Raw genomic sequence first — 26,312 nt, 5'->3', positions numbered from 1 at the left:
CGTTAAGCAGATGACAAAGAGAACTTCCCAGCAGTGAGAGGTCAGATGTGAAGAGCTCTGGCCATGCCCCGTGTCACCTACCTCTGTCCTGGGGCACAGAAAGCCCCTGTGTGGTGGAATCTGAGCTATTGATGATTCTGAGATTGCAGAAAGTCTCTGTCTTTCTGCCCCGCTGCCAAAGCAGAAGCCATAATTGGTCTGTGCTGGTTCCAAGGTTGTTTATTCTGTTTATCTCTCACATGTTCTGCTGCCCTGCCCAGCTCTGTCCTGCAGGGCAGCGTGTGGGGCTCTGCCCTCAGTGGGATGTTACAAACATTAAATACCAGAAACTCCCTGGGCTGGATTTACAATAAGGTGCCAATATCTGTCACCCACGTTGGACAGTGTGTCCCCAGCCTGAACCAACAGAAAAATGCCAACACCACAGTGAAACATGGAGGGCATGAAGAAGGAGAAAAAGGACAAGGCACACCCAATTTCCTCCATCTTGTCCCCTTTGGACCCCTCATCTAGAATCCTAAAATTTTACTTTTGCACCCGTGCCACACTTAATTATTACTCATATCAAACAGTCAGAGCTTGTAATTCATCCTGTAAGGTTGAAAACTCTTTTGCATGGACAGAGATCACAGCCAGTGTCTCTGGGGGCTCTGTCCAGGGGGGTTCCTGACCCCTGCCAGGGTCCCAGACCTGCCAGGGCAGCCAGAGGGAAGCTCTGGGTTCCCACACCTGTGACTTGTGGCCTCTGGTACTTTGGGATGCCAGTGCTGGCCTGGGAAGGGAGCCAAGCCCTCTCTTCCATTTCATCACCAGGATCCATCATCCCCACCCCACTGCAGAGCACAGCAAACAGCCCCAGGGAAAAATGCTGAGCTCACAGCAGGTCCCCCTCTACATTTAGACCCCCAGATGGGAGAGGCACTGGGTTTTTACCTCCCAAATCCATAATTGGAAGGTTCCAGATGGAAGTTCTTGATATGATGCTCCATCACACCACCTGGGAAGCTGGGAATGGTCCAGAACCTTCCAAAAGCTATTGCCCCCCTGCAGCTGAGCTCTGTGGCCTCTGCCTGAACTGGCCACTGGATCAGAATGGGCAAATGAGGAATCAGGAGAAATGCTGCTTATTTGCTGGAGCTCTGCAAACAATTCATGTGGCCTTGTCCTCTGGATGAACCTGGTTTGATAAGGATCCTATTCATATTCCAGTGATTCCTGGAGAACAGAAAGTGAAGTGCAAGTGAGCCATCCTGCTCTTGTCTGCCAGGGAAATGCATCTGCTGGCTCAGAGCCCTGGGAAAAGAGAGGTGCTCCAAGCTTCTGAGGGTTTTCTGCACAAATCCTGTGTTGTAAAATATATATATGTATGTATATAAATATTTAAATATACTATATTAAAATATATATATATATATATATATATATATATATATATTTCCACCCTGTAAATCAGGCAGGAGAAGGGTGGTGGGGAATCACTGGCTGAAGAGACAATCTGACATTCAAAGGGCACTAAAGGATGGGAATATCACACTAGATCTTTAGGATGAATGGCAAAAGAAAAAGAAAAAACAAATTATTATTTTACACACAGAATAGTAGAATAATGAAAACAGCTGAACACCCAATTTCACAGCTTATTACAATCCTGGGGAAGGTGATCCTCTCTCTGCACACAGCCCCCTGGGGATGAACAGTGTCTCACTGCTCTTGGGAGGGCTCAAATGCTACAGGGATGCACAGAAAGCTTTAGGCACAGTGGGAAACACAAAGGTACCTTTGGCTGGGGTGTTCCACCCTTCTTTTTTTCTAAATACTAATTAAGATTGGAAGAAAAATACATAACACTCATGGAAATACATGCTCCTCTCCAGGAAAAAGAACTGCAAGGCCACACAGCCATGCAGAGGCTGGGAAGAGCAGAAATGCTGACAGCTTTGTGCTGGAAATCTTCTCCCCACAACAACCTGTGTGTAAGGAGAATTAAGTGTAAGGAGAATTATGTGGATTCATGAGTGGCTTTAGTGAAGCTCACTGAGGAAGAGGAGTGGGAGGAAGACACTGTCTGCTGCACAAGAGAAGCATGACACACACATAATCCAGTTTAGCTGCCCTGCTGCAGCTTGGAGTGATCCTTAGGATCTGGGGAATTCAGATCAGCTGGATTTGCATCAGCTCACTGCCTCCTACAATCCCACCTTCTCCTTTGCAAACACTTTTCCTCTTAGCCACTTTCATTCCCTCCTCTCCCTGACCACTCAGTGCTGCCAGGAGCACTCACACCTGCAGATTGAAAAGGAATTCTGCTCCAAAAGAGCAGCTCTGGAAGAGCTGGGGGGGGTTGGAGCTCCATGACCTGCAGAAACCGAGCCCACGGCTGTGTCAGCTCTGCAGTGCTACTGAGGGATATTTGGGAATGCTGTCACCAAATGTGGATGCTCAGGTGGGAGCCCCATTGGGATTTTTTTCCCTGGGGAGACTGCACCAAGCCTGCCAGAGGTCAAGAAGCATTTGGACAACACTCAGGCACAGGGTGGGATTTTTGGGCTGTCCTGTGCAGGGACAGGAGCTGCACTCCATGATCCTCCTCAGGATATTCTGTGATCCTGGATTTCCCCAGGATGGGCTGTGCTCGGAGAGGAACTTGATGGTTTAACCCCTCTGATAAACCCGAAAGGAGAATCAGCAAGCTGTAAGCAGAAACAAGAACAATTTGCAGTTTTTGTTGCCCCAAATCACGTCTTTGCTTTTGTTTTGCAGGAACCCCTGGTATTTTTTGCAGACTTATTTGATAGAAAAAGGAAAGCGCTGCTGGACTCAAGGAAAGTGCCAGCCCCTCTCACTTATCTGTGTTTATACAAATACACACAACACCTCGCTGGGTTTGTACCACCCTGCTGATTTCCAGGCAGGTCTTCATGAGAACAGCTCTCCTCTGGTTCCACAAGCGCCTGAGAACTTTCTAAATAACTTACAGAAACCAGGGAAAATGCAATTGAAATGAGCAAAGGCAATCAGCTGGCGTGGGGGGAAAAAAAAAAATAAAATCACATGCACACTGAGCCACATGCCTGGGGCTCTTCCCGTGGGGAAGGGGAGGCAGAAAGCCAACACTGGCCTGGACACTGAGTGTGTTCCATCCGTGGGGATGCTGCTTGGGAGGCTGGGAGGGCAGCCCAGCACTGCCTGCTGCCTCCAATCACACCACTGGCAGCTCTCGTTGCCATGGCCCTCAGGTCTGAAACTTTGGAAATTAGGTAAAAGGTCTAAACACCAAACTTTTTTTTTTTTCTTTTTTTTTTCTTTTTTTTTTTTGCTCCTCCCCCTCTGCAGTGGTGCCCCTTGCCTAGCACAATCCCTCTTCCTGCTGAGCCCAAGGAGGAAAGCAGCTGGGATGAAGAATTAACTCTCGAGGTCCCAGGGGTTTTCCAGTCAGGAGCAGCCATGGGAGACAGGAATGATGTCCCAGGGGAGGGGGAATGTGCCAGCAGATCGTGGTTCCCACCTGTCCTGGGGTGCTGAAACACCAAAGGGATTCATCCCATTCCTGGAGGGATTCATCCTCTCCTCCCCCAGCAAGGGCATGGATTTCAAGTGGGTTTCATGCTGGCGTAAAAAGCATGGCAGATCCCAAAGGATGGGATTTTTTCCATTCCCTGGGTAGAATTTGACATTTTTAAGGGTGCTAGACCTGGAGAAATCCATCTCCTCCCATTCCGGAGGATTTTTTCCATTCCCTGGGTAGAATTTGACATTTGTAAGGGTGCTAGACCCCAGAGGAATCCATCTCCTGCCATTCCAGAGGATTTTTACATTTCCTGCATAGAATTTGACATTTTTTAAGGGTGCTAGACCTGGAGAATCCATCTACTGCCATTCCAGAGGGTTTTTTTCCATTCCCTGGGTAGAATTTGTCATTTTTAAGGGTGCTAGACCCAGAGAAATCCATCGCCTGCCATTCCAGAGGAGAGATTACCATGCTGATACATGGATCCCTGAGTTTTCCCTCCATCCTGGCAAGGGGCTGGCTCTGCTTGGATCGGCACAGAGAGAGGTGATGCTGATCTGGCCCTGTCCCCACCCACCAGGGACCCCTGCAGTGCCATTCCCACAGGGATTCCTGCCTGTGCCACAAAAGATCTGTGCCAGTTTTGGGTGAGCAAAACTCTTAGCAATGTTGATATCTCTGTGAAACCTACAGGACTGGGAAAACTCACTCTTTGTCCCTCATGGTTCTACTGAACCTTGGTTAAATCCCTTCCTTCTGTTGTGTCACACATCTCCAGAGTTTCAAATCATGACAGGGGAAAATCCTCCTGATGGCAAAGGTTTATACCACCATTACAAGAGACAGAAGGGGCTGAGGGCCTTATTTCAGTGTTTGTATAAAGCTGCACTTTTGCTTCCCTACAGCTGCACACAGTTTTGATGTTTCCACAATCTTAGATCCTTCCAGCCCTGCTCGGTCCTTGCTTTTGAGTGGCAGCACTCATAAATTCCATTTTGAATTTGTGGCCATTCCCTCACCCTCCTACCCACCGGGGCCGCTCCAGACGTGCCTCGAGGGCTACAGGAGCACCTCCAGCTCAGCCAGGTGGGCTGGGAGTGGTTTCAGGAGTTACCCCATTTATGTTGCTGCAAGGGGAGAGGTTGTTTTTGCAGGGGAGAGAGCAAGTGCCCCAAATTCCAGCTCTGGGAAGCTCTTGGCTGCTCAGCCAGCCATCCCCAGGCTTCGGGAGCGAGCCAGGCACCTCACTGGCTTGGGGCCAGCTCTTCAGGGCAGGGGAAGGGCCACAGAGGTGGCTTTGTTCCTCCTGCCTGCTCTCTGCTTCACCCCAGCCCTGCTGGGACACCTCCGAGGTGGAGTCGTCTTTCCATAAAAAAATCTTCAGCAGCATTTCCCAGATGCTGCATTGGGATCAGGCTCGTCCTCCTCCTGGAAAATTCCAGCCCAGGAGTGGTCCAGGCAGGGTTCTGACCAGGTGTTGGCATTAATCCCTCTCAGATACCCATCCCCATCTCTGCCTGTCTCCCTGGGACTCACCTCCCACCCGGTACTGTCAGGGTGAGGAGCTGTGAAAAGCACCTCACACATCTTCTCTTTCGGAATCACAGAATCTTTCAGCTCTGTTTACCCAAGAAAGGTGGATAAACTACAGGTGTCAAGTCCTTAAATCTGTAGGGAAAGGAATTATTCTCTAGCAGAACAGCTGGGGAAACCCCAAAGAGATGCTACCCCAAACCTACCTCATGTTTGAGATGGGGCGAGAGGTCTCCAAGCCAGGGCCTGGCCAGGAGCTCTCATTGCTGGTTTGAAGCTGGCCACCTGTCTGCTCACACATTTCTTGTTTTCTTTCCCTTGTGCCAGCAGCTGAACTGTTTGTTTCCCAGTGATCCCAGTGTCCAACAATGTTCTGCCTCTCCTGACAAACAGTGCCTTGCCCATCACCCAAAACCAGCCCAGCAGGCACTGGGCAGCACTGCTACAATCCCTCTTCATGAACAAATGAATCTCCATTTGGCACAGGAGCTACATTTAGGGACAGCAAAATATAACCACTTTTAGAATATCATCCTGTTCTTTATTCATGCTCTCAACTCCCTGCTTAGAAAAGCCCATCTGGAAACAACGAAAAAAAAAGCCCTTGGATATTAAGCACTGCAGCTCCTATCAAACATCAGCTGGGGCCACAGAAAAGGAAAGTAGGGGCCATATTGAGGAGGAATTTGCTGCCTGAGTCTGGTCTGGCTGCTCCCAGCACTGTTGGGTGGTTTGGGCACAGCGAGCTGGGCTGGGGTGGAATGGAAGCTCAAGGCTGTCCCACCAGAACGGGCTCCCAGGGCAGCCCAGCTCCTGCCCATCCCCATCCCTGTCCCAGGAGAGCAGCAGGAGCCAAACCAGGATCCACCAGGCTCATCCACCATGTGGCTGTTGGATCCAGGCTTCTCTGGCACTCAGGGATAGCAATAATTGCATTTTCCCTGCAAACTCTTTTGGATCCCGATGCATTTGGGATGCTAAAAACATGCATCCTGTGCCTCACTCCTGCTTCCAAATACAGAGCTGCTGTGCAGCACAGTGTTCTGCCTCACCACCTGCAACAGAGCACCAGACCAAACAAAAATGTCAAAAAACAACCCCCAAAAAATCCAGACCTGAGTGGCCCAACCTTGCTGAGGCAACGGTGAGACTGATTTTTGGGTGTGCAAAATAATGTTCCTCCCAATCTGTACCAGGGGAAAGAGTTGGGAAGGAAAAAATTAGAATTGGGAGGAGCAAAAATTAATGAGGTGTCTTCCCCTCCTCCCATTCTGTCTCGGGTTTAATGGTTGGAAAGGGCTCAGCAGATGCCCACAGCTGGCAATGCAGATCCATGCCAGGGAGCCATGAGCCCAGCACACCCAAATAAACCCAGGGATGGAGCAGAAACATGCTAGACAATAAACCCTGGGTGAGAGCAACCAAGTCAGGCAGCAGAAACCATCCAGGGATGTAATTTAGTCCATGCTCCCACTGCTCCTGTTTGCTGCTGTGTTGAGGGGCACATCCACGTGTCTCTGGAGGAGCCACCTGGATCCCTGCAGATTTGCCAAGCTGGAAACAGCCAGCACAGGTACAGGGAACAGCATGGCCGGGACACAGGAATTTTTTTTATTCCGAGAAGGGTGGAGAGAGGTGCAAGGCAAAGGGAAATCGCTGATAAGTAGAGGGAGGATGGAGCTCTGACACCAAAGGTCCCCTCAGGACTAAGAACCAGATCTCTAGAAGGGGAGAGAAAACAAAACAAAAGAAACCTCTCCCCTCTAAACAAAACAAACCCCCAAAAACCAACCAAACAAACAAAACCCAACAAAAAACCAAAACAAACAAACAAAAACCCAAAACCCCCCAGGTTTTTCTTACAGAGAGAAGTCACATGTTTCCTCATGACTGGAATATAATGAATGGCCCAAAGAAATATTCCAAACAAACAACCCAAAACCCTCTCATCTGAGCATATTCTTTGTCTTCCAGCCTTCTCCTGTCCCCAGCATCCTTCTCATCCGTGTCCCACACTGAGCTACCCATTAGTGGGCAAACAGAGCAGAGGGACAGGAGGCTCGAGCTGAGGATCCAGAGGAGATGCAATTCTAATTAACACAACTTTTCTTCCCAAGTCCTTCTGTGCAAAGTTCAGGGCTCTGGCAGGGGGGTCCCCCATGCCAGGGAGACGGGCCAGCAGTGCCCACAGGCACATCTGCTCCTGCCTGCTGTGCTTCCCATGGCACTGACGTTGAAAACAAGCTGTTCCCAAGCCCAGAGGAAGGGCTGGCACCTGCCCAGGGGTACCTGGCAGAGGGAGGCACAGCGGATCCCACGGGACGGGCACACGGTGCCGAGAGCACTTCCCAGAACTGCAGGATGTTTTGGCAGGGCTGGGGATCTGCTCTTGCAGCATGCTCAGGCAGAGTGCAGAAATACACACACACAGCTCCTACTGCCCCTGGTTTTTTGGGTGCAGAAGAGGACTGTCCAACAACAAGTGACCCGCACGACTAAAATCGCATCCAGCAGCAGCCGAGCTCCTCATCCTGATGCTCCCACAGTCCCCTGAGCACACAGGATTATTTCAGCACCCCAAAATCCTCCCAAGCCCCAGTCTGGGAGCCCAGTTCAGGATTGCACCACTTTCCCCCAGCCCTAGATCTGGCCCAGCTCTGCTGAGAACACTTGATCTCCTCCCCGAGCGCTGCCAGCTGGGTGAAATACAGCTGCTGCCTCAATAGAGCTGCTGAAAAAAAAGCCTGACATTATTCACAACAAAAAGACAAGCATTGCTGTGCTTGCTTTAGATTTCATGGGAGCAGTTCCCACTGCTCCATGGGCAGGGGGAGACAAACAGGGGGGAGATGAGCAGGGGGAGCTGCTGCGTCTCAAAGAGCTCTTTGGGCAAAGCTGCCACAAGCTCCCACCCAGAACATCCCGTTCACCTGCAGAAGCCGTGTGGTATCGCTGCCATCCCCCTACCATAGAGATCCTTGCTTTGCCAAGACCATCTTGTCCAGCAGAAGCTCCCATCTTACAAGTTCCATGATTTTCTCCAGCCCAAGATCACCAGCAAGCTGAGGGAGAACTTGCCAGGAGAGTCAGCCACAAGGAGAGGTGGAAAAGATGGAGCCATTTAATCACCTTTCTTACCTTTGTTACCTGTCTGGGTGGAAAATAATCTGAAAATACCCTGTATTTCAGAGCAAGTGCATAGTTTTTGGTCATTCAGCCACCTGAAGCCTTGTCCTCCAACTTTCAGATTAAGCCTAGCTGTTCCCAGGTAGGCTCCCATTTTTCTAAACAGAAATGGCAATGGCATCTGGACAGGATAACCCTGAGCACAGCTATTCCCACCTCAAACCTGGGGGATTGCTCACAATCCCCTAAAAACAAAACCACCTGAAGCTTATTATTTCACTTTTAAGCTTCTTGCTCTGAAGTTCATCAGAAAATTACAAATTAGCATTTAAATCAGCAAGTATGTAGTGACTTTGGAACAATGCCAAAGGATCATTTGAGGGTTGAACTGGTGCCTTGACTGAAACGATCTTTTCCTGTTTGCATCAAATCCAGAGTCCAGACACTCTGACAGAACTTTTTAACACATTAAACAACTTTTCACACCACTTTCAATATAATTGTACTTACGAACCAACCACAGATTAGTTTATAATGTTACAAACAGGATTTGAGCAGAATAGAAAAGGCATCTGTAAATAAACAAGATACTTACAGGTGATAAAAGATTAGAGTGAAAAGGAAGGAAACCATCCTGAAGAGTGCAATGAATGACATGGAGAAGCACTGGGCAGATTGGGGTTTGTGGTTGAAAGAAATGGTGCCAGAATTTTTCCAAATACCTGCTGGCCACCACACTTCCCAGAATCCAGCTCAGTAGGGCAGGAGGCTCCTGTTCCCTTGCTTTCCCAGTGTTTTAGGCACTTTGGCCAGGTTCTGGCTCAGGACAGAGGCAGCTGGGCAATTCAGCAGCTGCTCAGCATCTCTGTAAGATGGATGGGTTGGAGCCACACAGCTCTGTGATGAGAAATAACAGCCTAACCCCGGGTCTGATTAATATTTCTCATTTTAACAACATGTTTGGCACTGGGAGAAGCTGCCAGCAAAAACTGTGGAGTCTGGTGCCTCACCCACCCACAGGACATGAAAACAACAGTGCTGACAGCTTCAAACCTGCCTGGAGGGTGAGGACCTTTCCTTCTGAACCCTCATGCCCAGCCAAATGGGGTCCCGAAGGTCACCAGTCCCAGCTGCAGGGGGTTAGGGCAGCTGGGGAGCCACCAAACACCCTGCCAAGCACCCATTTCTGCCCTGCACCCTGCCAGGATGGTGCCCACAGGACCCCTGGGTGCAGGATCTCCAAATCTTTTGTTACCATATTGCACTGCAGGGCTTATATTTGTAAATTTGGAGAATGGATTACTTAGAATATTAACTATTATTTGCCAAGGAGGAGGTAGCCTTCCTGCTTTGTTGTTTCCTCTCGTAGCATCAATAAAAAGATCTTTGGTGGGACAGGAACCATGTCCTCCAGATGGGACACTGGGAGGGCAGCCAGTGCTGGGACAGGTGAGAAGTTTCTTGCCACCAACGTGGTCTCCCCCAGGCTGTGTTTTCCATGCCAGTGTGCCATTGTTTTCTGAGGCTGGGTTTGTGGGAGCTTCCATTCCCATTTTCCTGCCTTACCAGCATTTTTGAGCAAGTGAAAGTGAGGCCATGGAGGGCAGAGAGTTCAGCAGGGAAGGGCAAGGAGAGGCCGGGGCCACCCATCTTCCAAAGGGTTTGCTGGGAGGAGACCTGGGCACAGCCTGTTGACAAAGGAGCTCCCGAACAAACAAGCTGGCTCCACCTGGGGCAAGGGATTAGAAAACTCGGCACAGCCCTCGGATTCCTCCCAGCCTGGGGCTGGAGGCAGGGATTAAACCCTGCGCTGAGGAATGTGGCTCCTTCCCGCTGCCGAGGCCAAGTTGGCACCGCGTCCCCACTCAAGACTCGGCTTACATAATGCAGCTTATGAAAGCAAATTAGCACGGCCGTGCCAGCCTGTGGGCAGGCCAGGATGGGAGGAAGGAAAGGGAAAGAAAGACGTTTTTTGGCTGAGGTGAAGCCTTGCTGCCCCCCCGCCCCCCCGCAGCGCTACCCCAACCCCAAGGGGAAGGAGAGGAAGGCGGCAGTGAGGGAGAAGGGCCAGTCCTCCTCCAAGCCTGTGAAGAAGTCCTGGTGCTCAGTCTGGAGCCACAGGATGTGGATTTTCCTCCCCAGTTTGCCTCTCTGACCCTGGGTTTCTCCTCAGTCAGGCAAGTTCACTTTGAGGTCAACCACTGCAGGTTTTTGGGGGGGATAACATGCAAGAAGCACCCCAGCCCCAAATTCCATTCCTTCTGAACACAGACACCTCCAGAGGCAGCTCGGAGATGCTCTGACCCACATCATCTCCCACTGGGAATGGAGCCCCTGGACATGATGCCTCAGTGGGGAGAGCAGTAGGGTTGTGGCTGCCCAGAACCCTCTCCACATGTTCCCACCAGAGATCAGTGCACAAAAAGGAGGAACAGTCCCCAAACACCCAGCGCTGGCTCAGGGTGGAGTCATGAGGATCAGGCTGAGATCACCACTCATGAACCAGGCAGTTCACAAGTGACATCTTCAGTCATCCCTCAGTGACTGACATCCCCCAGTTCAACCTGCGTGGCCTCAGGAAGAACTGATCCTGCTGATGGGCTGGCCCCTTTGTCAGCAAGCAAAGAGTCAGGGTTCAGTTTACATCCACACAAGATGTGCTGAAAGTGCAAATGGGTCATCAGTCCCAGCTGGAGAGCCTGGAGAACCACTCTGGGGGTGGAGGACCCACTCAGGAGCCAGCCCAGGTCTGCCTCTGCATCCAGCTGGCTGGGGAAGCCAGGCAGGCCTAAGGAGATCTTCCCTCTCAAGAGCTCCCACTTGTTCCCTGAGGAGCTGTCCTCAGTTAATCAGTGACTGAACACGGGGGATGAGATCCTGCCTCAGCTGGAGCTGCATTGTGGATGTGTGTGATGGCAGGAGTCCCCTCCCAGCTCTGCTAGCTTCCTCAAAGGGCTCACACAAGAAATGACCACATCTGACCTTTCTCCAGCACCCTCCTAGAGCATGCCCTGGCCTCCTTCGAGGGCACAGAGAAGCTCCAGCCACTTCTCCCAAGGTGGAAACCTCATCACTTTTATCAGCTGATGAACTGCAAGTACAGATCTCAGCCAGGCCCCACAGCAGAGGAGCTGCTGGAGCTCCAAAAGGCATTTCAAGAGAACAAAGCTGCTCTGATAACAGCAGCTTCAAGCCCAAACAGAGGCTCTTGCAGAGCAAATCACCCCCTGAGCAGTCTGTGCCTGGGGCTATCCCTTCCCATCCTCTGTGGGCAGAAGGAGCTGCAGGACACAGCACCCCAGGACGAGGGGAAAACACAGAGTGGAGAAATAAAAGCACTTTCACCCAGCAACTTCACCCTCAGTGCCTCTCTTCTCCCCCAGGTAAGGGCATCCAAAAGACAGCTCAACAAATCCTGACCCAGCTAAAGCTGGCTGATTCTTCCTCCTCCTCCTCCTCCTCTAGATGTGCTCAGCCAGAGGCTGTGCCAGCCTGTGAAGGCTAACCTACCAACAAAAGGCAATCAAGGAAGATCAAATAGCACTGGAGAACTCCCACAAAATAGAAAGGGAAGTGGGATGGGGATACTGGAACAGCATCAGGGCTCTCTGGGAGTGGGAAAGGGCAGGAGAAATCCAAACAACCACACCTGATGCACCAGGCTCTGCAGAAAGGGAAAATCCCTCGTGCCCAGGCAATAACTGAGCTGGCACAGCCTGGCACAAAAAGATGCTTCGAGTGTGATCTTGATTAGCTCTTGTGCTCCAGGCTGTGTTTGAAGGGAGCTGTGGCTAATCTTCTTTTGATTGCCTTAAAATCCAGCTGTGGGGAAAAGCCTGGCATGTGAGCAGATGTATTAATGGGTTAGGGGCAGCCTTGTCTCCTAAGCTGGTGTTTGATTAAAAGGGAGCACAACCAACAGGCACTTCAAAAAGCTGCTGCTATTTTTGGCTGCTTCATTTGGAGCAGTTCCTGATGCTTGGATGTGCCCAGCAAACCCTTTGGGACTGATCCTTGCTATATCATTATTCACACTTTAAGGATGTGTGAGTACGGAGAAAAGAGATTCGCTTCCTCCTGAGAGGCTCAGATCAAAAGTCAAAATGTTTTCTATGAATGCATAAGACATAAATTCAGCTTCTGAGGGTTTCAATCTCAATTTGTAAGAGCCCCATGGCCTTAAGAGGAGGCCTCCTTACCCTACAGAGCTGGGAAATGGTGTTTGGGTAACTACAAAGCATATTCAGCAAGCAGGCTTTAGGCAAAAAAAGTCAGAAAACAATGTCTGGAGGGAATAAATTATTTTTACCCCCCTTCTAATTCATTATAATATTTTTTTTCCCTTATACTTTTAATAATGATATGAAAAGCCATTTCCCAGCACACTGTTGTTCTGACCTTGTTTTCAGCCGGGTAATTGTGCAGTGAGTGGATAAATGCTTTCTCAGCTGAGAACAAGAGGAACCATTAAGCATCAAGCTCCTGACCTAAATTTATGTTCAGGGCAGCTGGAGGAGCACAGGACTGATGCCTGCTCCCCTTATCAGCCTGAGGGACGCCCCAATGGCACAGGGAGATGCTGTTTGTCCCAGAGCAACCCAAGGAAGATGTCCCTGCCCGTGGCAGGTTGTTGGAACGAGATATTTAAGGTCCCTTCCAAATCAAAGCATTCCATGATTCTATGGCAAAACACAAAAGCTGTTGCCCATAGGCTGCTCCTGTCTTGCTGATGCTTAGTGGCCAGACCTGAGCTATGTCTCCTTTTCCCAGTTTTTTTATTCCCCAGGAGAAAGGGTCTCTGGAGGGAGATTTAGCCTCAATGATTCAGTGTTTGGAAGCACAGGATCTTTAAGAAAAACAAACAGAAAACCAAACTGTGTCTTTTCCTTCCTTCTGTGCCAACGCTTGTCGAAAAGTTCCCCGACTTCAGGTGAAATCTGATTCTTTCCTCTGTAACATTTTCTTGGAATGCATAAGAAACAGCAGCTGCCTTGCCCCTGAGCACAAATCAGAACAGAAGTTCAAGATTTCCAGGCTCCTGAGTTACCCCTGGGTTTGTTTTGGCTGCGGCACCCCAGCTCCCAAGTCCTTGTGGCTGTGCCAGGGTGAGAGGAAAGGAAAGGTGTTCACTGTGCTTCTGCTCCTGTCACACCAAGCACAGGGACAGGCTAATTTTGGGACTGTGCTGAGGAAGGTACTGCCTTCAATGTTCCCCAGGAGGGACATGCAGGAAAACAGCTGGTCCACAAAAAACCCGATGGCAGGAATGGCCTCATCAGCCCAGCAGGATGCTCAGGTGCAGTTAGTCCAGATTTAAAGGTGGGAATGGTTAAAGCATCCTCTCCTGAGGCAGGCACCTCCTGGGGAGCTGGGGAGTGGCACCACAGGCTAAAAAAAAGGACCAAGGGCGCAAAGTGACACGTTTCTACTGCTTGGGTTATTTCCCCAAATGACTGGGTTTATGTCAAAGGAGGACGAGCAGCATTTTCTCATTTATCTCAGGGAGAATGGGAAAGGTTCTTCTTCAACAAAGCTCCCTTTTAAATTAAATCTGCTGGAGTTTTGTTTTCCATAGGATTTCTATATCCTGTAGAACTTGTGAGGAGGAGGCTGGGAAATGCACAAACATCTGTAGCAACCCCATAACCCTCCCTATGGACACTCACAAGCCCAGGCCCTTTCCCATCCAAAAGAATCCCATTCAAGCCACAGAACCAACCACTGCTGACGAATTCCCATTTTCTGGAGAGCACACATGGATTTAAAGACCCCTGACCCCTCCAAAAAAAAAAAAAAAAAAACAAAAACAAAAACAAAAAAAACCCACAAATGAAAAGCCACATCTACCCCCTATCAGAGTCAAAATCCTTTCAAATGGTGAAGGCAACACACGTACAAAAAGAGGCTGCAGAGGTCATATTGAAGGTTTTGTTCTTTTTTTCTTTTTTTATTACAAAAAAAAAAAAATACCCAACAACAAACCTATTCAGAAGAAGTCCAAATGCAACGGAATATAACTGGCACCATCTAAGATACCCAAGTGTAAAATCCTGGAACGTCTGAACCCCCCAGCAGCAGCTGGGAGTGCCAGGTCTGGCTGGGAGGGACAGGTGGCCTCTCCCTTCCCTTCTCCTAGCCCCCATCATCCTGGCTGGGTGGCAGGCAGCCCGAGAGAGCCAGGACACAACAGTGGCATCAACGGTCTCTGTAAAACCATTCAGTCGGAGAAACTAAGAACATGATGAAAAAAAAAAATCTAAAACTTCTTTTTTTTTGTTGTCTTTTTTTTATAATCTTTATCCAAAGCCCTGCTTTAGTGACATGCTAGCCCTGCTGGACAGGTGACACAGCCACAGCTCCGTCCAGAACGCTGTTGACCAGTCAACTCTTGGTTCAGGACACCTTCCTCCCGCTGCGAGGGTGCCACGGCCACCTGAATTACAGTAACAAATGCTTCTGCAGACTCCCTGCTCTGGGAACCCCCTCCTGCAAGCTCCACGCCACGCTGGAACAAATCTCATCCCAGTCTCCCTCCGAGCTCACCCTCAGTCCCACCTGCATCCGACTGCATCCGCAGGAGCTCTGCCCGCTCCGGCTGGATGAGGCGCTGGAACATCATCTCTTCAAGAAAGAAACGCTTTCATATATAATTTTTTTTTTTTTTTTGCTGTTTTTATATTTAAATACAAAAATACTACTTCACTCTGTGTTATGAGCCAGAGATGGGTTGACTTCCAGTGACAGAACCAAGAGTTCTCCTCCATGCCAGAAGATTCCCAGAAACCTCAGAGTGGCCGGAGGGCGACAGTGTTCCCGTCATGTCCCCATACAGGCAGGAGCAAACACACAGCTCCCATCACCACAGCTCCCATCTTCCCTTCTCCACAGAGAGGCACCAACCTCAGACATCCATCAGTCTGCAGAGAACCAGCAGCGGGGCTGGCCCCCCAAATCTGGCTCCGTTTTAAGCTTTCTCCTCTCCTACAGGCTTTCTGTGTGTGCAGTCTGTCCCTGGAAGCCACCGGATCCCATCGGATGTACACATGAATTAGACAAAAAAAAATAAAACAGTGGTTAAAAGCTCTCTAACACCCCGTCCTCCTCCCGTCTTCTGAAGAGTCAACGACAAACAGACACGGATAAAACTAAACCTGCCCTCCTCCCCACCTCAAGACAACAGGAGTTACTGAGACACGGAACATGTTATCTTGTACCCTCGGGATTACAGCTAGAAGGGAACTTTAGGGGCGCGGGGAGCGCGGGGGGAGGCGGCGGCGGCGTCCGCGGGGCGCAGTCTGCTTAGTTCTTGTACTCAAAAGGCTCGTCCCCGGTTTCGTTGAGGAGACACGTGCGGACCAGGGCCTCTGTCACGGCGTAGGGGTCGCAGTTGGCGGAGGGCCGGCGGTCCTCGAAGTAGCCCTTCTTCTCGTGGCCCACGTTGCGCGGGATGCGGATGCTGGCGCCGCGGTTGGCCACGCCGGCCGAGAACTCGTTGATGTTGGAGGTCTCGTGGAAGCCCGTCAGGCGCCTGGCATTGTCCAGCCCCCCCTTGGGGTCGTAGGCACGGATGTGGTACTGGTGGCGCTTGCTCAGCTTCTCGATGGCCTCCTCGATGTGCCTGCAGAGGGAGGGAGGGAAGGGCGGGGGTGGCACAGTGAGGGATGGGACAAGCTGAACGCCTCTGGATCGTCGTGTCCAAGCGACAACGAGATTAATGGTTGTCCCCGAGGCACTTTGTGCCCCACGGCCCGCTTGGCTGCACATCCCAACACAGGGTTTCTCTCCGCTCCCGCTGCTGACCCAGAAAAAGGGTCCTCATGGCCCCAAATCCCACAGGTTACCTAGGGACTGCCATCTGTGAGACCAGTCAAACTTCCCTCTTCCACCTGCTCTCAACACTGGCGTTTTTATTCATGAAGCTCACAGAGCCATGGGCTGTCCCGTTATCTCAGGGCAGCACTAAGATTAAGGCAAAAAACCAGAACAGCCAGGATGGATCCCTCCACACAGCTCCAGGGACACAGGGTCCCTGAGTGCACTCAGCACAGCAGTCCCGTGCAGGAACTCACAGTTTGCATTTTTAGCATGTTCATCTTTTAAGAAAACATGGCACCCTTGCCCAGAAGAAGCAAATGATCTTTCTCTTTCATCACGTCTATAAAAATATCATTTAAAAAGCCCTGTGCTGAGCTGGTTTGTTTGTTTGTTCCCAGCACTGGGAGGTCAGGAGCTGGATAGGCTGTTAGGGATAGCTGCATCCTGTAGTTCCAGCAGCATTGTACTGCTGGCTGAATTGCCCAGCAAGCATCAAGACAAGAATGTGTCATTATTAAAAAAAAAAAAGATACATACTAAGAAAAAAAGAAACCACAAAAACAAAACGACCAAAAAAACCCTATCCAGAAGACTCAGATGTCACACCAAGCACCAAACTCCCGTGTCATCCAAAATCCTGCTGCGCAGTAAACAAGCTAAACACTTACTTGAGACCCCCTTCTTCCCTCATGCTCTTGGTGCTGAAGTTGGTGTGGCAGCCAGCACCGTTCCAGTTCCCAGGGATGGGTTTGGGATCGAAGGACACCACGACCCCGAAGTCTTCGCACACCCGGTGCAGGATGAAGCGTGCGATCCAGAGGTGATCCCCCATCTCAATCCCTTCGCATGGTCCCACCTGGAACTCCCACTGCAAGGAGGAGGCGTCAGGGGCTCAGTGGGGTGGAGACAGGCACCTCCCACCCCATGATGCTGGGCACAGCTCAGAGCAGGCAGACACGGCTCCTGCTGCCTGGGCTTTTTCCACGCTACTCTCTCGCTCCATGAGGTGTCCCAGAATGATTTACCTGGGCTGGCATCACTTCTGCGTTGGTTCCTCCGATTTTCACACCGGCATAAAGGCACGCTCGGTAGTGGGCCTCCACAATGTCCCTGCCATAGGCTTTGTCTGCCCCTACACCGCAGTAGTAAGGACCTGCAGCAGCACAGGGAAAAATCCCGTGAAGACCCAGACCCAGCACACACAGAGAACTCTTCAAAAGCCCCAAGATGTGTTCTCCATGGAAGAACTGGCAGGTTAGAACACCGACAGAGAGCAAATTCCCCCCGAGTTTAAGTTTGCCCCTGAGTTTAAGTCCTCTGCAGACCAACAAGCCAAGCAGCAAATCTGGACGTGGCCAATCCCCACCTCAGCCTTTCTGTGACAGATTTAATCTTGTGGTTAGTTTTTGCCAATATTCTGCCTTCTACCGTCCACCTTTGGTTCTAGGAGCACCTTGGATCCCTCAACTCGCCTGAAGCTGTGGCACACAGATTTCAGTTCAAACACTCCTGACTTGGTCCAGGCTCCCAAAAGATTACCTTGGGGTCCAGGGAAGCCATTGGAAGGCCAGCCAAAGGGATGTCCATCTGTCCCCAGGAGAGTGTACTCCTGCTCCATCCCAAACCAGGGGTGCTGGTTGGACACCATGTCCATAATCCTCCTGCAGGTGTGCCGGAGATTTGACTCTGGAACGGAAAAGTGACACAAGGCTCACGAGTGATGCCACCTCCACTCCCCATTTCCACTTATTTTACAGTTTGAGTCCCAGCAGCGTTGAAGAATCCCAAGCCCAGCCCTTTGTCCATCACCAGCACTTTGTTTGCCCTCTATTTCAAGTTATTTCTGTGTCATGCTAAGGGCACAGACAGCATTGGGCAGGTCTCCCATTCCCCTTCCTGGGAACACCACCTCCACCAGGAGAAGGGAGAAGGTCCGTTCATTCACCTGCAGACTGACGGTTGTATTTGAAGACCTCACAGAGAACAAGTTTATTGGGGTCCTTGCGGAAAGGGTCCCGAAACATGGCAGCAGGTCGCAGGTACATGTCACTGTTGGAGCCTTCGGACTGGTAGGTGCTGGAGCCATCAAAATTCCACTCAGGGAGATCTGGAGCAAAGAGAGGAACCAGCCACAGTGACCCGGGGTCCCAGGATGGGCTCCCTGCTGCCCTCCAGTAAGACAGAGGTGAAGATGCTCATAGAGAATGGGTTTAGTCCCAGCTCAGCTGATTTCATTCCAAGTGGGGGAAGCAAAAAAAATTTTAAGAAAAGAAAAAACAAAACCCAAAACAAGCAAAAAAAAATCACGAGAGTGCAAGTCCCCAGCCACCCTGGAAAATAACGAGTTGCTGGGCTTCTGGCCAAGCCCGAGTGAACAGAGTAGCACTGAGGACATTTCCTATGTCACAACAACTACAGGGATGAGCAAAGCACCCAGTCGCCTCGGCTGGGAGAGGGCAGACCACGAGCCATCTTCCAGCTGTGGGAGTGAAGGGAGCCATGCAATACCCTCCATCACACTACGAGGCCTTAAGAAGGCAAATCATAGAGAGGTGGAATCTCCTATGGAAGGGGAGTGTGGCCCCTTGCCCACCCCTCCATCCTGAGCACTGCCCTCCACATCAAAGGCCAGAACTCCACCGGGGCAATGTTATCTCCCCCATATCCCACAGGGAAAGAGGGAGGAGGGGAAGCACAAAGATTTCAAAGGAGCTGTGCCAACCACTCCCTCAGAGGGAAAAGGGGAAAGGAGAGAGGGGAAAAAAAAAAAAAAAAAAGAAAAGAAAAAAGATAATTCTGCTCAGTCACACACAGTATTTTCATTTCATAACTGTCTCCAGCCAGCTCCATGGCAACCTGGGGAAAATCCTAATGCTATTATTGTGTAAGCTGGGACTGTTTGTTCTGAGGGACACAAGCTCTTAATTACACCGGATAGCTCCATTCTTTCCCCTGCACTTTCTTCTGCCAAACTACTTCCGGCCAAATCGAGTACTCAAGAGTCAATGGGCAGCCAAGCCCCTGCCAACAGCCCCCAGCCCCTGCCAACAGCCCCTCCACGGCAGGGACAGCACCAAGGACAGGCTCCCAGCCCCAGGCATCTCCCTGAAACTCCACATCTGGAGAGCTGGGAACGTTCTCCTGCGGTATCTGGGGAAAGAGGTAACTGGAAGGGCGCAAGGAGGAACATCTTCCCTAAAAACCATCCTTCTGCCACGGGAAGAGAGAAATGGCATCCTTCCTCCACCCAGGGAGGGGCTAGGAGCGCTGCACCTGCCCTCTCACCTTCCAGGCTCTTGGGCTCGTGGTCCAGCGTGCGGGTTTTGCAGCGGAGGTGCTCCCCCGTGCCGTCGATCCAGATGTACATGGCCTGGACCTTCTCCCCCTGCGGCAGCTTCATGTACATGTGCTTGATGGCTTTGCTCAGGTGGGAGCTCGCTGAGGTGGCCATGGCTGCAGTCCTGATGAGGGGGTTCCTGCAGGGGGGAAACACAAACAGCCCCAACTGTGAGCCCTTTCTTTCATGCCCACATTTTTCAGCCCCCCTTCCCCACCCGAGGCCAGGGAGGAGCACGGGACAGCTCGGCCGCAGGGCTGGCTGCCATCTCCAGTGGTTCCCTGTCATTCCTTAGGGAGAGCACAGCAGCTCAGGCTAGCCCTGCTCCAGAAACCCTTCATTAATACCCAAACTCCTGCTAACAAACCAGAGCAACAGACTTCTAAAGGGCTCCTTAGCCCCACATGAACTTTTCACCTCCACACTCCGCTCAAGAGCAAAGCTAATGCAAGGAGAGCTTAGCTGGGGCTTTCTTAATAAATCTGCATCATCGAGGAGGGCTTTTCTGCCCTTCTCAGCCCAGCTGAGGTTATCCAAGCCCGGTCCTGTGGGTCCCAGGCTTCTGCCCGGACAGAAACTCTCCGTTTCTCTCTTTGACTGAATCTGAGACCCACACGGTCCCAGGGCAGCAGGAAAAGCAACAGGCAGCACACGCGAGCCCTGAGCAGCCCAGGCAGCAATGGGGGGGGTGGGATGTGCTGGAGCGGCTCTGGAACCAGCGGGTGGGAGCTGCAGCATCCCCAGAGCCCTGCGAGCCAGGCTCCTAACGCCAGCCAGCCCACTCGTGTCCGACCCACAGCACCGGGCGTTTTCCAGGAGGCCTGGAAACGCCAACAGCTTGGAAATGCGGACTGACTTGGCAAGTCTCTCCAACACGCCGCTGTCCTGCGGGGGGGCTCGGGATGAGCCGGCCCCAGCCCACCCCGCCGCCCTGCCAGAAGCATCTCCCACGCGTGCACCTCCCGCGAGCAGCTGAGGAGCCTCGTGGGGTTAAAAAAACCCAAAACACCCACAAAAACTGCAAAGGGAATGTTTTCAACACAAAACTCAAGCTGCCACTTCCCTCCCCCCACTCCCCCCCTTCTCCCAGAGGAGGAATTTTCCCTTGGAAGATCTGCCCGCCGGGCATCCCGGGGCCGCCCCCCGGCGCTGCCGTGGCCGGGGGGTGTCGGGCAGCGGCAGCCCCGTGTCCCCGCGTCCCCCCGGGCCGGTACCTGCGCTCGGCGGCGGCTGCGGGCGGGCGCGGGGCTCCCACGCTCGGCTCCCGGGGCCGCGCCCGCCGCCCCTTTATGGCGGAGCAGCGCCGGCCCCGCCGCACCGATTGGGCAGCGGGCGGGACGGGAGGGACACGGCGAAAGGGGGGACAGGGCCACCACCCCGCCTCCCTCCTCCTCCTCCTCCTTCTCCGGCCGCCCCCCCAAAGGGGCGCCGGGGTGGAAGGGGAGGGTGCGTGCGGGAAAGGGCGGGGAGAGAGGGCAGAAAGCGGAGAGGTGGTCTGGGTTTGGGGTCTTTTGAGCAATGCTCCCGGGACCGGAAAAACAACCCCTCGTCCCCCTTGGGCAGGCGGGAGCGGATCCAGGGATCTCGGCGGCGTTTACATTAGCCTGCCTTGGCACAGCTCGCAGGGATGGAAACCGGCCGCCCCGGGAGGCACCGCAGCTGCACCGAGCCCCGGGCACAGGCTTTGGGACAAACGCCTCGGTGCTCCCCTTCCCCTCGGAGGAGCAGGTCACAGCCTCCAGCAGCTGGATTTGCAGAGCCTCGCTGCAAGGATGGCTCACTGTCACTCGAAGGGGGAGAAATCCCCCAGCCCCACCATGGCAGCACCCAGCAAACCGCAGGCAGTGCCCAGTATTTTTCCACAAATCGCTTGTCCCATCTCCCGCAGCTCGGTGCAAGTCCCAGCCCGGATCCAAGGGGCAGGAGAGCCACGCCAGCAGGAGCAGACAGAGCTGTCACCCCTGTGTGCACATGGCGAGGGCACACGCAGGTCCCAGGGTGGGCACACGCCACCCACACGCCTGCCACGGAGCCACAGGATCCTGCTCTGCCCCGTGCCAGCCCCAGGGAGATGGCACCAACCCTGCCATTCCTCCAGAAGCTGGAGCCTCCTGGCCATCACAGCCACTGTACAGCCAGAATCCAGAGGGAAAGTGGCCAGGGAGAGCCGGATCCTCGGGCGGGAGGAGGTGGAAGTGCTGGCCGAAACCAGGCTTTGATTTCTCGCCCATCTCAAGAGCCAGATCCTCACCCTCCCTGCGGGGACAACTTGGCTCAATCCTCAGCAGCACCTTGGAGCAGCCATCAGTGTGTGGCAATCGCCCGAGGCTGTCCAGAACAAGGTGAAATTCAGGTGCTTTTCTCCTGGAATTGCTTGGGGCAAGGCAGAGCCACCGAGCATTGCAACAGCCTCCCCTCGGCACCCCAGAAAGTGCCTCCTGCCAGCAGCCCAGCTCCCGCACCCTGTGCACAGAGAAATGGCTCCAGCACGCAAACAAACGTGGTGTTTTACCCACGGAAATGAGCTCAGGAACTCACGTTCAGCTGTGGTCACCCAAATGTAACAGCTCAGCTGGAGTAAAAGGAAGCAGAGCAGGAGCTGGTGCCCAAAATAGCTCCCATAAAGGGGATAAAGCAGTGTCCAGCCCTCTTTCCTAGACTTAATCTGAGAGCTCTGATAGCTCCAAATTCTTGGAATTACGGTTGCTACCTGTTAATTTCCCAGTAACTTTATCCACTTTTGGCTTCGAACACACCCAGATGTTTACAAGAGGAGGCCCCTGAGCGGTGGGGTGACCCCTGTGCCCTGCAAGACTCGGGGCTGGGCAGTTCCAACCAACCCTGAAGGCAAGCAGGGAGCAAAAACCCACGGCGGGGCAGCAAAGCCCAGCCGGGGAGAGCCCGGCAGGGTGGGCAGGGCTGTGATGGCGGGGATGGGAGGATGGAGCTGCCAGCCCGGGAGGGTTTGCTGGCTGGCTGATGCCCAAGCCCCTGCGCTCGCCCCGCTCGGGTTTAGGAGCCCGCGGGGAAGCGGCAGCCGCGGACCCAGCGCCCTCTCCCGGGAAGCGTTCCGGGGCCTCCTCGCTGGGCTCACCCGGCTTGTTTACCGCCTGCCTTCCTTCCCCTCCTCCCCTTCCAGCCTGGCTTTTTTTTTTTTTTTTTTAATATTTTTTTGGGGAAAACCTGCTGGGCTGCGCTTTGTCCCAGCTGCGTGTTCCAGTGACCCGCGGTGTCGCCAACAAAACCCTGCTCGGGGGGGAGCTGGGCAGGGCTCGGTGCCAACAGGTGACACCCAGGGCTGGACTGAAATCCGCCTTCAAAGGGCCACAGGCACAGACAATGTCCTCCCCTTGCAGGGGCGAGTCCCAACTGGCACAGGTTTTTCCTTCTTCCTCCTGTTATTCGTGGGAACACCTTTATTGGCCTGGCCCGGCGCTTCCCGCCGGCACAGTTTGATATCCTGAAAGAAGTGCCAAGGTTGGGAAGTGGCTGCTGAGTTATAAGGGGTGGGCAGTCCATGCCTGGGCTTTGCAGCCTCCAGCTTCCAAGGCAGCTGGGCAAACCCTCAGGGACAGGGCACAGCCGTGTCCCTGTGCTCTCCAAGGAAGATTTGGGGACCAGGATGAGTTTCTCTCAGGTAGCATGAGACATGCCTCTCCTTTTCCAGCTCCAGCCAGCAGCCAGGCAGTAAAGGATCGAGGCTTCCCTCTGCACTGTGCCTTGCTGAGGCTGCTGTGACCCATCCTTGTCCATGTGTCCCCCTCCATCCCTGCCTTCCATTTGGGAACACCTTAAAATGCAGAAATGTCACACCACTGGGGGCTAGGGGGGTGGGTGGGAAGAGGAGGGTGGCAACTTGATGATTAAATAGACAGGATATGAAAATTCCCTGTGGCTCCCTGCCCTCAGGGGCAGGTGGCTGATGGCTTTTGGGGACTTCCCCAGCACCATGATCCTCACCACAGACCCTGGGATCTCAAGCCCAACAAGACTGCAGCCCCTGAATTGCTAAGCCCAGGTACCCATTGGTTTTTCATCAGCACTAAAGAAAAATTCCAAAATAGAAAGGAATGCTGTTATTTTGGGGTTTTTTTTCCCAACAGAGATGTCACACAAGGAGGAGGAATTGCCCATTCTGTTGTGATGGTTAGGTCCCAGGAGGAGGCTGCACACACCCAAAATGCCCCAGCCTCCAGCAGTGACACAGCTGGCAGGAAAGAGGGGTGGGCATAACAATATGGAATCACAGAATGCTTTGGTTTGGTTTGCAAGGCACCTGAAGGTCATCAAGTCCAACCCCCTGCAATGAGCAAGAACATCTTCAGCATCTCTCCTCTCCCCATGCTCAACAGTCAAGACACTCCTAAACTGAGCTAAGTAAGGTGGTTGTAGTCAGGTAGGGCTGGGCTCTTTCTCCACTGACAGAACCAGAGGACACAGTCTCAAGCTGCACCAAGGGAAATACAGGCTGGATATTAGGAAGAAGATTTTACAGAAAGAGTGATAAAGTTCTGGAATGGGGAGGTGGTGGAGTCACCATCCCTGGATGTTTTTAAAAACAGACTGGATGTGGCACTGGGTGCCAGTTGAGGTGTTGGGGCTGGGTTGGACTTGATGATCTTGAAGGTCCCTTCCAACCCAGTGATTCTGTGAATTCTGTGACTTTCAGATGCATCCAGGGAAGTTCTTTGGGCTGGGAGGTGCTGCACGAGGAGCCGAACTGCACCCAAGTGACCTCAGCCACGGGCTGCCTGTCCTGGCATCACCTCCATCCCTGCCCACCCCTGGGCACATCTGGACCTACGACAGTGGCTCCTGGTGGCCTCCCGAGGTGCTCCCAGGCTGGGACGCCTGGAGATGAGGCACGTTTCACCCAGACTAGCAACAGCAGGGCTGGAAAAACCAACCCAACAGCCGAGCAAGCGCTTAGCTCAGAAGCGAGCTCACACGGGGAGCTCACCCTGGGGTGTGGTGGGTGAGTGCCCGGGGAGGGGGACACTGACCTTGTGCAAGCAGCGGTGGCCGAGCGGTCTCCCCCGGAGCGCTGCAGGAGGCTGACGAAACCCCCCAAGGCAGGCAGGCAGCAGCTGCTGGCCCTGGCTGTGAGCAAACATTGCACGCTGCGCAGCAGGCCCATGCTCCCTTTGAAGATGCTGCCAGGGTCAAGGGTGGCCGCGGGCTGGTGGCCAGAGGGCTTTCAGCCTTTCCAGAGCAGCAGATCACCTGGGCTGCGCTAAAGGGCAGTTTAGGAAAGCAAATGAATCGGTGCGGAGGCACACGTGGAGTGAAAAAAAAAAAACAAAACCTCCCTCCCCATTCCGCTCCCTGGACCACGCACAGAGGGAAGAGGGAGCTTGGGGCACGGCCCCCGGGACAGCCCAGGTGCTGCCATCTCCCTGCCCACCCCGTCCCCGTGCCCACCACTGGGCTTGGCACCCTCCCAGGAGGCCATGGCACCGCTCCGTGCCCCAGCAGCCCCTTGCCCAGCTCCAGGGGCATTCCCAGCGGGCATTCCCTACCTGCTGTGCTCCGCAGAGCTTGCCGGGGCCCCAGCGCCTTCCCCCAGCACGTGCTGCTGTGCTCGCCTTCAGCAGCGGCCCGGGGGGAAGCTGGAAGATGAGAACATCAGGGGCAGGCGGGATTTGAGACCCAGGAATTGCTTGGCTCAGTTTGCTCTGTCCAAGGGTGGAGAATATCCCAGGGAGCGCTCAGCACATGCCTTTCCCTGCAGTTGGAAATCGGTCACACTGTGCATTGGCTGGGTTGTTTTTGTTGGGATTCTTTCCCCCCACCCACCCTGAGTTTTCTTTTTTTTTTTATTGTTCACACTGTTAAAAGCACTCCCAGCCAGGTTGGGGCTGTGTTAGCTGTGGCTGGCACCGTTAATTTCAGCCTAACACGCTTCACATCTCTATAAGTGAGAGTGCAGAAATCCTCAAACTGCTGCCTAAGTGGATGGAATGGTGGATCCGGGCCTGGCATTGTAAATTATAAAAGAAAAAAAAGTTTATATATATAAATAAGTTAATATTAATTAATTATAAAATAATTATAAAAATAATTATTAAATGTATAAATTATTAATTATAACAGCAAAGTGCCGCTGCCCATGTCCCTCCCTTGTGGCTGAATCAGGTCCCTGTCTTGCCACAACACAAATTTAATCCGGGCTGCTGAAGTCAACAGCCCCAGAGGCTGGGGTAAGGTTACACCAGTGGTTCTGCTTCAGCTGGAGGGGAGACAAGTGAAGGCAGAGCCTGCCACGGGGCTGTCAGGTGTAAGGGACAGTCCCAAGCAAGGAAACCACAGACAGATGGCAACAGGCTGAAAAATACTCCCCAGGGAAACACCAGTGGTGTGCTTGCTGAGCAAACAGACTATGCACTCAGGAGACTGAGCATGGAAATCGCATGTGAAAAATCATTTTAGTGTGTTCAAGAAAGGAATTCATATTTAAGGCTGAGCTGGAATTCCTCAGCCTTGGGCAACTCCAGTTTTAAGGCACTGTGGGCCTAATGTCCTATAAACTATTTATATGAAAATAGCATGAGGCTATATAGCGGGAAAAAATCCCAAATCTTGCCCCAAAAGCTCATGGTGGGGATATAATACTTATGCCAGAGGGGAGAGCAGGTTTGTGCACTCAGGCTGGAGTTGCTCAGATTTCTGGCTCTCCAAACCATCACCCAGAGCCAGAAGCAATGCTGAGAAGTTCGGGGTGTGTGGGAAACAACCCCCACCCTCCTGATGGCACCCAGAGGGACAGGCTGGGCTGCTGGGGGGGCTGTGAGTGGCCACTGACCCCAGGCTGACATTGTGTTTGGGCAGCCTTGGACTTTGCCACGGAGGGGAGCAGTGCCAGTGGTGTTGGGCAAGGAGAAAAACCCAGCCCAATCCCTCTGGGAACACGAGGCTCTGCCCCTTGGCACCTCAGGGCTGCCAGGGGAGGGCTGCTCCCCACATCAGGGCCAGGGGACAGGGGTGATTCAGGCT

General features: G+C 52.7%; 1 protein-coding gene across 2 annotated transcripts; it reads right to left on the bottom strand.

Moving 5' to 3' along the window:
* Positions 1–14,086: 14,086 nt before the first annotated feature.
* Positions 14,087–24,959, bottom strand: GLUL (glutamate-ammonia ligase). Of its 2 annotated transcripts, XM_021546035.3 has the most exons (8): positions 24,839–24,959; positions 24,323–24,552; positions 19,268–19,458; positions 17,928–18,089; positions 17,522–17,668; positions 17,008–17,135; positions 16,651–16,850; positions 14,087–15,785 (listed from the first exon to the last, which is right to left on the bottom strand). In XM_021546035.3, exons 2-8 carry the CDS (start codon positions 24,454–24,456, stop codon positions 15,467–15,469), a joined length of 1,281 nt encoding a protein of 426 aa, XP_021401710.1. In that variant the 5' UTR covers positions 24,457–24,552; positions 24,839–24,959; the 3' UTR covers positions 14,087–15,466. The 2 variants fall into 2 exon arrangements, with proteins under 2 accessions (XP_021401710.1, XP_021401711.1); XM_021546036.2 differs by lacking the exons at positions 24,323–24,552; positions 24,839–24,959 and adding an exon at positions 20,534–20,640.
* Between the last annotated feature and the right edge of the window lie 1,353 nt (positions 24,960–26,312).

The sequence above is a fragment of the Lonchura striata genome, chromosome 9 (genome assembly GCF_046129695.1).
Source record: "Lonchura striata isolate bLonStr1 chromosome 9, bLonStr1.mat, whole genome shotgun sequence".
Taxonomy (NCBI): domain Eukaryota; kingdom Metazoa; phylum Chordata; class Aves; order Passeriformes; family Estrildidae; genus Lonchura; species Lonchura striata.
The sequence above is the reverse complement of the archived record's forward strand: the minus strand, read 5'-3'. Positions and strand labels throughout refer to the sequence as shown.

Coding starts and splice junctions, on each gene's coding strand:
- GLUL (XM_021546035.3), bottom strand. CDS start 24,456: ATGGGCCTGCTGCGCAGCGTGCAATGTTTGCTCACAGCCAGGGCCAGC. Junction 18,090..19,267: donor CGAGCCCAAGAGCCTGGAAG/GTGAGAGGGCAG, acceptor TCTTTGCTCCAG/ATCTCCCTGAGTGGAATTTT. Junction 17,136..17,521: donor TGGCTTCCCTGGACCCCAAG/GTAATCTTTTGG, acceptor GTGCTGCTGCAG/GTCCTTACTACTGCGGTGTA.